General features: G+C 32.1%; 1 protein-coding gene across 1 annotated transcript; it reads left to right on the forward strand.

Annotated features, from left to right (window-relative positions):
* The first annotated feature begins 320 nt into the window (after nt 1–320).
* On the forward strand, nt 321–9810 carry LOC123695209 (NADP-dependent malic enzyme-like). Its single transcript, XM_045640977.1, has 13 exons — nt 321–343; nt 781–937; nt 1409–1567; nt 1882–2063; nt 2377–2557; nt 3895–4023; nt 4200–4382; nt 5498–5720; nt 6017–6159; nt 8107–8277; nt 8531–8654; nt 8967–9126; nt 9702–9810. Exons 1-13 carry the CDS (start codon nt 321–323, stop codon nt 9721–9723), a joined length of 1857 nt encoding a protein of 618 aa, XP_045496933.1. The 3' UTR covers nt 9724–9810.
* The last annotated feature ends 3903 nt before the right edge of the window (nt 9811–13713 follow it).

Here is a 13713-nt window from a genome sequence, read left to right on the forward strand (position 1 = left end):
ACCTTGTCACGTTAACGGAAAAACGAACCAAAAAATTTCTCATGCTTTTCTATTTTTACTTTCTGTTTTTTTCTATAATTTACAGTCGTATAAAATTGCCCAACAATTTAATTTATAATGAGGCTTTGAGGTGGTCAGTATCTTTCTTGTATCTCCCCACTGATTTAGAAAAAAAGGCTATATTCATTTTAATTTATAATTTACGTGAATACTTTTTATTTCGTTCTATTGTGACAGAAAAGAGGAAACCTTCACGCATCAATGTCGTTCTTTGTCGTATAGCTATTTTGAGTTGTGCTTTATTTATTATTTATTTTAACATGATTTTGAAACGGTATATATTGTGAGTATATCACCATTATAATATCTGCACAATTTGTCGTTTTTTTTAAATAGGCACTTTAGGAGATCGTAGCAGATTTTTTTTAGGTTTGAAACGTTTCGTCACAAAATCATTACAACAGATAGAGTAAAGACAATTCTTGGACTGTAATTATTTTACCCGCTGAACATTTTTTAACAAATTGTCTAGGAAAGGATATGTATTGGTATTTGTTTAGAAAAAAATACTGCTTTCTAATACAGTATTATTTCGCCTTTAACTTAATAACTTTTCTTAGGTAATTAAGCAGTGGTTGATTAGACGACCTCTTCATAAACACTTGTTAACTTTATGACAATTCAAATGAGTTATTTAAAGTTAAAATAAAACAAAGATACACATATATATTTAATAAGTAGTACGAATTATTAACAACCAACCAACAAGACGTTTTCCAGTTCATTGAACCGCACAGAACGAAACAAAACAATCGCGTCTCTACTGACGAAATTCCAATGTGCCGATTTCATACAAACTCGTTATTTTGAAGAGGTATCCATTTGCCCTAACATGGTGAGAGGAATTGATCATTTGCGGGACCCGAGACTCAATAAGGTTACTATTGACTCAAACTATTGACTGTCTTATTTTATTAGAGCGCTCTACGCGATTGCAACGTCAGCGCTTGGTTAATTACGATGGTCTTGTGTGAGAAAATGAAGCTTTTTAATTTAGAGCTTTAACTAATTTATCATAACTTTTGTAAAGTGGATGTAAACTTAAAATGTAAATAGTGAAACTGAGATGCGTGTGAATTTTCCTTTATCTAGGTACTCTACATTTTTTTAAGAATATGATTACCTACAATTAATGAACAAAGGAGCACACACACTAAATTGTCAATTTTCCAAATAGGTACATATTATAGATTGTTTTAAATTTGATAAGCGTGAATTTAAATTAGATATATTTTCTTGATATCTACTCTGCATTAACTAGTTCAATTATATTCATTTGATGCAACAAATCCTCCATAGTCTTCCAAAAGAAATGTAACCATTTTAAGTAATTCTAACAATGTTAAAGGGCCTCGCCTTCACTTTACAAGAACGACAGGCACTTGGCATTATTGGATTATTAGCTCCACTTTACAAAACGCAACAAGAACAGTTAAATATTTGCCGCGTCTCTTTGGATAGATACAAGAACGATCTGAATAAATACTTGTACTTGGTGGAGCTGCATGTAAGTAATTAAATTGTGATAGTATCACGTTATCAAATTACCTAATATTTTATTGATTTCATCATAACCTTATGATATTTTCAATAAATGTCGCAATAGAGGATAGCATAGGTACCTATCGTTTTTTTCTACAAATACTCAAAAATATTGTTACTTCTTACATGAACACTAGGGTTAGGTAGGGACATACTTGATTTACATGTAGAGTCATTACTAATTCAATTTTTTACAAAATTAAATTCTTAGTCCACTGTGCCAAGTTAAGAAAAAGTTTTTTGGGAGTACGCCCGATATTCATAGATATATTTCTTTAGGACACAAATGAGAAATTATTCTTCAGCCTTATATCGACTGACGTTGAAAAATATTTGCCGATCGTGTACACTCCGACCGTCGGCTTGGCGTGCCAAAAGTTCGGTCTAGTTTACAAGAGGGCTAGAGGACTCTTCATAACTATAAACGACAAGGGCCACGTGTTGAACATTTTAAAAAATTGGTAAGGGAAATTGACTGTATAACAGAATATAGTACTATTTTTGTGAGATTTGCAAAGTGAACTTTTACAGAACCTGTGACAAAAATGTTATTGTATAAATTTTATATTATTTTCCAAAAAAGGTTGCCCATAAGTTTTAACAGATTCGTAGTTAGAGTCTGATCTAATGTTATTTATTTTTCTGCTCTATTTTTCTACAAACGAAGATTATTGATACTTCCATTTTTATTTACATCTATGCGAGAAAGTTTGATAGTAATTTGATACTAACAGATAGTAGGTATGTTGTCTTCATTAATAATTATAATCGTAGGCCAGAACATGACATACGAGCTATAGTTTTCACGGATGGCGAAAGGATCCTTGGTCTCGGGGATTTGGGTGCTTATGGTATGGGTATACCAATTGGTAAACTGGCGCTGTATACCGCTCTAGCTGGGATAAAACCACACCAATGTCTGCCAGTAACCCTGGATGTGGGCACTGACAATCAGGTATTTTATTATGTTATATATAATATATTCAGGAAAGTTCATATGTAAGAAAAGACTTCGACCGAAAGGAGAAAAGCAGCTATGAAAAATGTTGCGAGTAAAAATATTCTGTTTATGAGCAGACGGATATGCGTGGCTAATAAGTTTTAAAAATATTGAAAATTAAAAAAAACGCGTTTACGTGCACGGCCGAGCAAGCACCTAAAGCAGATATAAAATAAATCATAAATTATACATTACTACCGTTATACCTACTCCGATTGGTTTAATAAACCATTATGATAATTATTTTGCATAATATAATAAAATAGCAAGATTTTAAATGTACGAATTTGAAATTAAGCTAGATAGCGAAGTATACGCGGGCGCCTTCATGCATTTAAATCGCCCGAAAGAGACGAAGGAATTCCATCATGGACCGGGATATATAAAACGAAATAAGTTACGCAAACGTATAAATTTTATTATCTAATTGTTATGAATTTATTTTACTGACTTAAAGAAGTTTTAAGTGTTATTCAGATTGAATATTAAAACGTATCATAGACTATATAGATTTATCTTTTGGAGAAGTTTATTAACTCATATTTTTATACTGGTCTTTATAACATGTAGCCTGTAAGTACACAGATGATCTTATTATAAATATAGCAACAGACATGAGATTTTTATGTGCATATTTAGTGCTATAAATTAAGGTATAAAATAGAAAAGAAACATTCCGTTCTCTGTATTCATTAGTAGTTACTAGTTAGTATTAAAAGTACTACTCCCAAAAATATGTCTACTACGGCTTCGTTATCCGAGCAAACGAGCCCATTCACGGTGCTATTCGCCGACAAAAACTCGATTAGTTGACAAACTGTGGTCTAGACTTTGGGACTTTTTCCACGCTCGTTGCGGTTACAATTTATGATAATACGATATCACGAGGCGGCAGTTTTTGTGGTCTACAGCGAGCGATTTATAAAGTTTAATTTGTGAGTGTAGGTTACGATCGTGACATGAAAAAAGGCAACGTAATATTTTCAAACAAAGTTACTTGGGTTCTGCTCTACTGAGTTATTTCGTTTTCAACAAAATTGTATTTGTGTTGCTTTCATGTATGATTTCAGACGTAGGTATGATAATTAACTTCCAGTTTATAGTCCTTAATGTAGCCTCAGTAAGTATACGGGGATTTTGTCTGAATATCAGGGTCTTATTGTACCTACTTAATGGCTAATGCCATATGCATTACACACATAAGATGTTTTCATTTCTCTGACTCACGTTTTTCTAAAATGATAACTAATTTCATACAGAAATAGTAAATGTCGTTTCTGAATAACTTTTAGGAACTTTTAGAGGATCCCCTATACATTGGGCTGCGGCAAAAAAGAGTACGTGGAAAGGATTATGATGAATTTGTGGCTGAATTCATGGAGGCCTGCATCAAGAGATATGGCGCTAACATTCTTTTACAAGTAAAATTATTTTCCACCCAATGTAATAAGTTTTTATGATAGTTTTAGATTGCTGCTCTACATATGTAATAATAACACATATTAAACAGTTATTTCAGTCTTTAATCAAAGACTTCTAGCTTTATAAAACGAAATTCTAAGCCAATGGACAGCTCACGTTATATTCTTGGTTTTAGTTCGAAGATTTCGCTTTAGGCAACGCAACACGACTCTTAAACAAGTACCGGGATGTATATTGTACGTTCAATGACGACATACAAGGCACTGCGAGTGTTGCTGTCGCCGGCTTGATGACAACAGAGAGGATCACTAAGAAAAAGCTAGCTGAATACACGTTCATGTTCTTAGGCGCTGGTTCTGTGAGTAAACCTATAGCGTATTATGTGGTATTAGTCTTTGCACTAGCAAGTCAATAGTGACTTGCTAGTGAAAATTCATCTGTAAATTGTAATATAATAATATTATATTACAATATTAATATAATATTAATATTGTAATATATATTACAATATTAATATAATATTAATATTGTAATATAATACAGATATAGACATTATCTGTAGTCATAATACAGATACAGATATTATCTGTAGCTACTTTATTGCCTACTTATGTTTCGTTTTGATTAGGGATTTTGTTTCGATAATTTTAGTGATATTCAATGTTAATTTTATTTTTTATTTAAGTACCTCGTTAATTTTCGTAAAGAAAAATATTTCAGAAGTTCAATGACCGAATGTCTGCTCTTTATTTGAATAAGCAACGGTTATATCTAATGAAAAATAAGCACTGAGTCTACAATCGTTTCAATAACGTTTATTGCTTTAAACATAAAACTTCATACCTTTAGTGTGCTAATTGAATTCTCGAATAGCTATCGTAATTATTTAATTGTGCTCCACAGAGCTCGGGTTCTGGTATCCGTAGTGATTATACACACGAGCTGATTAGTGCCTAATATGTTCTAAACTAATGCTTATGCCATTGTTATTAGTCCATTAATATTATACTATATATTATAGCAGTGTTAGGAATACAGTCGAATAGCATTTGACTTGATTATAACGAGTTCATCGTAGTTAGTCTCAATAGTCAATTTATAATTGGTCTATTTGAATTACAATTATTCTGACGAGTAACTATAGACTATAGACGAGAAACTATATATTAACGTATGGGAAAATTTGTCAGGACTAAAATAACCTGTATCTAATTACACACATGATATAAGTATTTTAATTTAAATTCGTTCCACCTTTGTCTGTCGTATTTAAAAAAACTTAACACACTAATTATATATTGCTCTCCATATCAATTTTCAATGTAGATAATAAATCGTAAAATTTATGAATTACATAATATGTGCACATCTTGAACATGGAATTTAATTAAGACGTACCTATTACATCCTGTTTGTACATTTCCTGTTACATAACTTAGTCATAAGCCTAAGGATTCTTCATTCATTCTCCAGGCCGCAACTGGCATAGCCAATTTAACCGTAGCAGCCATGGTAGAACAAGGGTTGTCAGAGAACGACGCCCGCAATCGCGTCTACATGTTCGACATCGAGGGTCTCCTTAGCAACAAGCGGCAAGGCGTTATCCCGGAACATTGCAAGCACTTTAGCAAAGACGTGGAGCCATCGAAGGACTTCGAGCAATGCGTGCAGACGTTGAAACCGACGTGCCTCATTGGTGAGATTTATTGTTAAAGTGTCAGTTATTATGTTCAGCAGATTTTCCTATAGATTGCATATATAATATATGCAATCTATAGGAAAAATCTATAGTAGTTAGGAGGTTTTTTTAGTATAGCGAACTAGCGATTATTACATTCTTTATAGCACTTTACTATTGTCTTCTTTGCCGGCACTTTACAGGATTTAAGTAAATACAGGATTTTTTTTCATTTTTTGGTTTAAGACTAGGCAAATTGAAAATGTAGAGCTTTTTAATGGAGTTCTTGCAATAGAAAATTATTTATTTCCCAGGATGTTCAACAGTAAGAGGTGCATTTAATGAGAAAATCCTCAAGCAGATGGCCCAGAATGCTGAAAGACCTGTAATATTTGCACTTTCGAATCCTACCAGTAAGGCAGAATGTACGCCCCAGGAAGCTTATAACCATACAAATGTAATAACACAGACATTATTGAATATTGAACTGTTTCTTAAGTTGTTTATTGTAGTAGAATCCTACTAATATCATAAATGCGAAAGTTTGTATGGATGTATGGATGTTTGTTACTCTTTCACGTAAAAACTACTGAACCGATTACAATGAAATTTAGGACACATATAGAGGGTAACTTGGATTAACACATAGGATAGTTTTTATCCCGGAAATCCCACGGGAACGGGAACTTTGCGGGTTTTCCTTTGCAAACGCGGGCGAAGCCACGGGCGGAAATCTAGTATAACATATTTTGCAATGTATCACCCCTTTTAGAACACCTGCAATATTAATGTAGTCTCTACTTATAAAAATTTTTGCAAAATTTGTTATTTGGATCAATAGTTTCAAGGATTACTTCTTACAAACAAAGTCACAAATTTCGCTCTGTATAATCCATACTAATATTATAAATGCGAAAGTAACTCTGTCTGTCTGTCTGTTACTCAATCACGCCTTAACTACTGAACCAATTTGCATGAAATTTGGTATAGAGATAGTTTGATACCCGAGAAAGGACATAGGCTACTTTTTACCCCGGGACATAGGATAGGTTTTATTCCGGAAATCCCACGGGAACAGGAACTATGCGGGTTTCTCTTTGCCTGCGCGGGCGATGCCGCACTTTATGTTATTGCTATATACTGCCTTTGCTTAATATTCTCACTCAGTCTTATTCTAATTATGTTAATTGCGGTCTCATCTCTTCCACATGTTCTTTATCGACCCTCCTTTTGCTTATTTAGCTCTCAGAACTGTGGAAACCATTAAACATCTGCAAATAACCATCAAATGAAATTGCAAAAGCATGTATAGCTCATTTTAAGAACACATATTACCAACTCACATTACCATTAAGTAATTTGACTGCTCACATACAATAATATGTTAATGTTATTTAATACAAGTCTATGGTAATATTAGAAAGCTGAAAAGTTTGTTTGTTTGTTTGAATGCACCAATCTCAGGAACTGCTGGTCCGATTTGAAAAATTCTTTCAGTGGTATATAGCCCATTTATCTGGCGGGCTATAAGCTATATATCATCACGCTAAGACCAATAGGAGCGGAGAAATGCGGGTAAAACCGCGGGGCACAGTACAGTATATACTACATGTACCTATCATTGCAAAACCTATCAATAAATACATACATCAAATAAATTTAGAACCATCTCTGAATATGCGAGATTTTGTTAAACGCATATTAGATTTTACTAGGAAATACGTTGAATATGATTAACATGTTTATCAAATCGTAATTTGTTCGCGGTACGCGTAAATCCCATTGCGTAGGTAGTTGCATTAACAGTGACTGAGCTGAGGTAATACATGTTATTTAGCTAAAATTTGATATTTACTCAACTATTATTTAAGTTTACATTAAATAACACGTTATACAAATAAACATTAAATAATAGTAATAAACTAAATAATTTGCTCAAATACCATAAATTTGTACCAAGAATATCAGTGACAAACGCAGAGGCATTGTTGTCACAAAGGTTGTACTAGGAACTATTTAGAAATCTGTGTTACTTAATAATATTTATCTACTCGCGACAAAGAGCTGACATAATATTGTAGGAACAATCATTGTACTACGCAGCATTAAATATTCTGAAAAGTTACAACGCATCTGTTGACTTATTGCCTAGAGCGGTAGAGCAGTTTTCCTAAACTTCTGTTAATAACAAAATTACCTGATACCTGTTCCTTTAAACTTATGAAATAAAACAAGTATCTTATTCCAGCATATTATCCTTGCATATAGAAAAGCATCAACACATCTATTTCGTTTTACTAGGTATCGTTTTTTATGGGCATGTTTTTGCCCTACTATCTTTTTAAGGGGGGGTCGAACCCAGCACTTCATACATACACTTAATAATTTAATTATCTTCTCTCAGGGCACATGTATTTACGCGTCCGGGTCACCGTTTCCACCTGTGAAATTTAAGGATAAAGAATATCATACGGGACAAGGCAATAATTCGTACATTTTCCCCGGACTCGCGTTGGGTATTATAGCAGTTCGTGCACGAATTATTCCCGAATATATGTTCTTAAGCGCAGCTCGAGTAAGTTTTTGTAACTTATTTGTCTCGAATTTGTTATCTACTAGCTGCGTAACATTGCATTTATTAAAATAATAATTTATATCGGTAGAACAGCTTAGTTTTCATTACATTCAAAGATTTGTTATTATAAAATTTATAACAAATAACTTTAAAATTACCATTTATAAAAGAAAATACTGCCAGTTTATGTGGTGTAAGAGATTTTATTAAATGTTTACAAAAATAGTGTGATGAATGTATATTTTTCCATCAGACGCTAGCCAATTTTGTCAGCGAATCAGACTTGGGGATCGGCCGTATTTACCCACCTCTTGCAGATATCAGAAAAGTTTCATACAGCATAGCACTGGAGATTTGCAACTTGGCGTATCAAAAAGGTGAATTTGTCAGCTTATATTTTCTTATAACAAGCTTGGCATTGTATCAATGGCTAATAAATTTGGTTGGAATATGTTTGTATAAGGCTTTTGTTGTATAAAATAGATTCTTACGAAATTTCGATATGAGTAAATCGATGTAAATTTTCCAATATTTCAATATTTAATTTAATTTATTTGGTAAAAAATCATCAAATAAGAGTGCAGCTCATATCTACATAAGTTTACAAACAAAAACCTTATAATTTAATGCAGCCAATCCGTCTTATTAATTACGCTATCAAAATGTTAAAGCTCTCGTTCATATTATAGGAATTGCAACGGTACATCCGAAGCCGAATGACTTCAAGGCATTCTTAGATGATCATATATATGATTTGCACTATTACTCTCCTTTGCCGGCTTTTTATCCATACCCAAAACCGCCAGAAATCAAAGTTAAATCGGTTGAGGAAGTTTACAAAGGACTTGTGTAAGTTTCTCCCTATACTCTAAAAAATTATTTTATGGTAGTATTATTACCCTAGTAGAGATATTAGTAGAACAATGAGGTCATAAGGGCTTTCAAGAAATGAGCTTAAATATCCTTAAAAGACCAGCAAACTGCTTACTCCACTAGTAACTATAATGCGAGAAATCATGGTCAGTGCTGACCGCTATGTTTCCTAAGCTCGTTCAACCATATAGAAATAGAACTTAATGTAATCGCATTCGATGTGAGAGAGACCTATTTCTATTATACATGAACCCGCTTCTAAATCCTTTTTAAGGTTGGACACACGTCCGCCATTAACTGTTGTGGCTACTTAATGCTTTAAACTGATTTAATTGTGTTTGGTCCAAACTTGCATCAATAAATGTTGTGAAACATTTGTAAAATACAGTTGTAGTAAATTGTTAGTACTTACCTATTTTCCCTTACATTGGTACATGTATCACAGACTTTTAGTAAATATTTTTTCAACGTAACCTACTAACATATAGTTCTAATGACGAATTGAAATTGTATCTACTTGATTTGCTAATAACTTCAATTTTCATTTACAGAAATGATCCAAAGCCCAAATAAATCGCGTAGGCGTAAGCGCAAACTGTGTACGAACTGAATAATGTATTAAAAGAAAACCAAGATTTCAAAACACTGTACAATCAGTAGGTATATTAATTAATTTATATAAATTATAGTTTCATCATAGACTAAAGTTGGATAAATTGAGAAGGAAGATTATTTATATTCTATTTTGAATTTCAAATCGAAATATTGTGTTATAACGTATTTATCATATTTTCTAAGTTATATTTTAAATATTAGTTCAAAATAAAGATATTTAGTTATATACTGTTGTTTTATTTCATATTTTTAAATGACTCTGCATAAAGAATAAAATTTACTACTTATATTTTTAATAGAAATTGATGTTATATTTAATCTTTATTATACGTTTATTGCGTGCCTAGTCTAGACTCAGATGACTTCATTAAATTACACGACAAAAAATGTGTCTCGTATTCAACTTAAAACTTGGCAATTAATTTCTTCGAAACATATGTCATAGGGTTTTTTTTTTCTACCTAAAATGTGAATATTCTGACTTCTACACGTGTTCGTGAACAAAGAAGTTTGTACAAACTGCAAACATATCGTGTACAGAAGTTTTCGTGTAAATATTTAATTGTGAAACTTGTTTTTGAACGAAACACGACACGAGTTACGGTTTACTTTGCGTAGACGATTGTAGTAGTATCACAGTTTTTAACATTTTTAACGTCTAGTTTCAAACGTAGTTGGAAAGCTTTCTTTTTTTTCGGACAAATATTTTATGTAAAACTGATGTAAAAATAATTAGAATTTGTACGGATTTTAAGAAGCTGGCGCGAGCTTTAGTGCTTTTCATATTGAAAAACAATTTTTAATGTTTCTTAATTATTTATACTGAGAACGTATTTAATTGCATAATAAGTCTGGTACGTGAAGTTTTTTTTAATTTGTATGTTTTTCTATATCCAACTTACCTTATCTGCATCTCATCTCATTAATATTCAATTCATAACATTTCACAATCAATATTCACAACGTTTAATAATCAAAAGTCGTTAGTCTAGCGTGCTCGAGCGATAGTTAGCTTTACGGGTCTAATATAATGCAAATCTTCGAATCTCAGTGCAGCAGTTTGCACCTTGTGTATTAGGACGTATTGTGAAACTGTTGGCACAATATCTTGCTATAACGTTATACAACAGATGTTTCGGTACTGCAAAAGGTGAACGCTCATGATCTTTGTAAGAGGTGAGGATTGAATATCTTGAAAAGTTAGTAGGTTTTTTTCAGGTTTGGTACAATATTGGGACTATTATATTAGCTAATAAGGGACGTTATCAATGATTTAATAAATATTTATTTAAGCTTACAAATACAGAGTGAGTTGTTATTAAGAGGGGTTATTCGATACTCTTATTTTGAAAAAAAAATATAGTTATTATTTTTGCTAACCTACTTATCTTCTAGAGATAGTACGTTAACCTTTTGATTTCTAGTATCATTTTAATGGTAGAATCCGGGTCGCTATGGGCTCGACGATCGAAATTGAAAATCTATTGTCTTTAGATTTACAATTTATGCGAGGCTCAGGCAGGCGAATAATTCTTCAATTAAGGTGTTATTTAGAAGGTATGAATAATATAATTATGAAACAGTTTGCTGCTTGTAAACATCACAACAACTCTATAGTTAGCTCGGACTGTTCAACATACATGACGTAGTTATGTAATTTTTTTTAAATGCATATTGAAGATACTTACAGTACCTAAGCTGCAATTTTTTCTTGATTTTCGACTTTAACGCCAATTCTTTTTAATTTAGAAATTAATTTACATCACGCTAGATTTGAATTGCATTACTTAAAGTAAAAAATATAGGTTAATGATTTCTTATTAAAATATAATATTTAATGTGAAATACTGATTGGACGGTGACCCTTACACTGGATTGTTGCCACAAAAAGTAATTCATATACCGCTTGTTTAGAACACAAAAACAAGACGTCTGGATAGTTTTATACGAAAAGTTCACCATTTTTTCCCGAAAAATGAAAACAATATTAACGTAAGTTATCTCCTTATTATTTCCAAAACTTATTATAAGGTTCGTTTAAGTTTTTACTAACGAAAAATAACGTCTTTCGCCAGATTTAAAATGCAATCTCTATTTACAAGTCCACCTGTGTATCAATTAAAAGTTAAAAGAATTTTAAAAATGATAGCGTTAGTAATATTGTTTCTACAGGTTATTAACTATAGATATATATACTTATTGTGTAGAAACACATCTCAAGCTTTATAAGAATTCGCAAGACTACATTGTTGGTATTTGCCAGAGATTGGCAGGATAACAAAATTCACCTCTACGTTTTGAATTCATAAGAGGGCCGGTGGTGGAAAATTGAATTTTGAGTTTCCGCGATTCCGACACAAAGAGCATGTAAAAGTCATACATCAGTTTGCACCTGTCTCACCTTGCACAATCAGTGAATACAAAGCGAGCTTTGGAGACTACTGGGCTAATTTTATTTGTTTGCTCTGAATGTAATAATAATCGTCTTGTGTTTTCAACTGACATATCATAACATTTATATTTCATGTAAAGATATTAATGGAACAGGTATCCGGAGGTTTGTGTCTCTCGACGTAAAACTAGAGTAGTTATAACTTAGAGAGTTATAATTTTAACATGTTCGTGACATCGTAGATACGATGTCTTACTTACTTTGTTTGCTTCTCATTCAACGCTAGTGCGTTAGTATGTTTGAATTTTTAAATAAAATTATAATCTAAAAATATAGCTAAACGATAAAAGATGACAAATATTCATTAATTATTAAAAGTATTGAGTGATAAAGTAAAACACACATTAATATCATACTGAAATTAGTGATAAACACATTAATATCATATTTAAATTAACCTAAATACGAAAAGCGACACGACATTAAATCCAAAACCTCTACTAATATTATTCTTGGCTTAGTATAACGTGGTAACACGTAAAAATAATTATATACCCCAACATACCGTGACATGTCAACGTTTAAGAAGCGAAATATTAAAAGCGGATTTGTTAATGGATTTTATATCGCGTGTATTTTGGAAACAGTCATGGTAAAATAAAAATCTCGTGGATTTTTTTCATTTTTTTTTTCTTTCAGACGTTATAAACCATACATTTTTATAGGATGATATCTCCTTTTTTTGTTTTACAATACCGAGTAATTTTGAAGTGAAACTTCTTTAGGCGCGTTGAGAGTAAAATTTCAAGGTTGCGTCATGGCAATACCGTCACGTCATGGAGTTATGCGACGAATTTGGTATTTTTGAATCTTGCCAAAGAAGACTATACGTGTGCTCGGCACACACGCTCTTTTTTTTCTTTCAGAGGCGCCTTTTATGTTATGCCATAAATTTTTATACGATGATATCTTCTTGTTTCGTTATACGATACCGAGTAATTTTTTCTTTGTTTGAGCTTTGAAAATTTCAGAACATTGTTTGAAGGATAATTTATGAATATTCTTATTTTATTTTGAGGCTTCTATTTCTTTCGTTAGTTATATTATTTTATAGTGTTTTTGTGATTGATATCTAGCTGTTGTAAATATTCATGTTGCGCTAAGAAATCTAACTATTCACTTAGGACATATTTGATTTCCAAAACAAGTATACACTTTTTTTGAGAAGGTACGTATTGCATGAAACTTTTTTTCGCATCTATCGGTATTTGTGCAACAAACAGTAATTTAAAATAAATAGTTGAAAACCAAAACTTCTTTATAATAAAGGATGGTGTTCTCTTATTATATTTCATTAGCATAATATATGCAAGTAAGTTGCGACCTCTTCGCAGCGCGTAAAAAGGTTTTGAATTTTTAACAAAGTACAAATTTGCTTATTTTGCACGTGATATGTAAATTGGAACAAGTTTTGTTCGGACTCGGCCAACAATTTCATGTAAATTTTCATAGCGACTCGCATTGTGATGGCGTATAATTTGTGCGAAGTTCATTGT

This window comes from Colias croceus, chromosome 10, assembly GCF_905220415.1.
Source record: "Colias croceus chromosome 10, ilColCroc2.1".
Lineage (NCBI taxonomy): Eukaryota > Metazoa > Arthropoda > Insecta > Lepidoptera > Pieridae > Colias > Colias croceus.

Bases quoted from the DNA above. Each gene is read 5' to 3' on its own strand.
- LOC123695209 (XM_045640977.1), top strand. From the start codon at position 321: ATGATTTTGAAACGGTATATATT. The intron at 5,721-6,016 runs GTGAGATTTATT...TTTATTTCCCAG, and splicing joins GAAACCGACGTGCCTCATTG to GATGTTCAACAGTAAGAGGT. The intron at 9,127-9,701 runs GTAAGTTTCTCC...TTTCATTTACAG, and splicing joins GAAGTTTACAAAGGACTTGT to AAATGATCCAAAGCCCAAAT.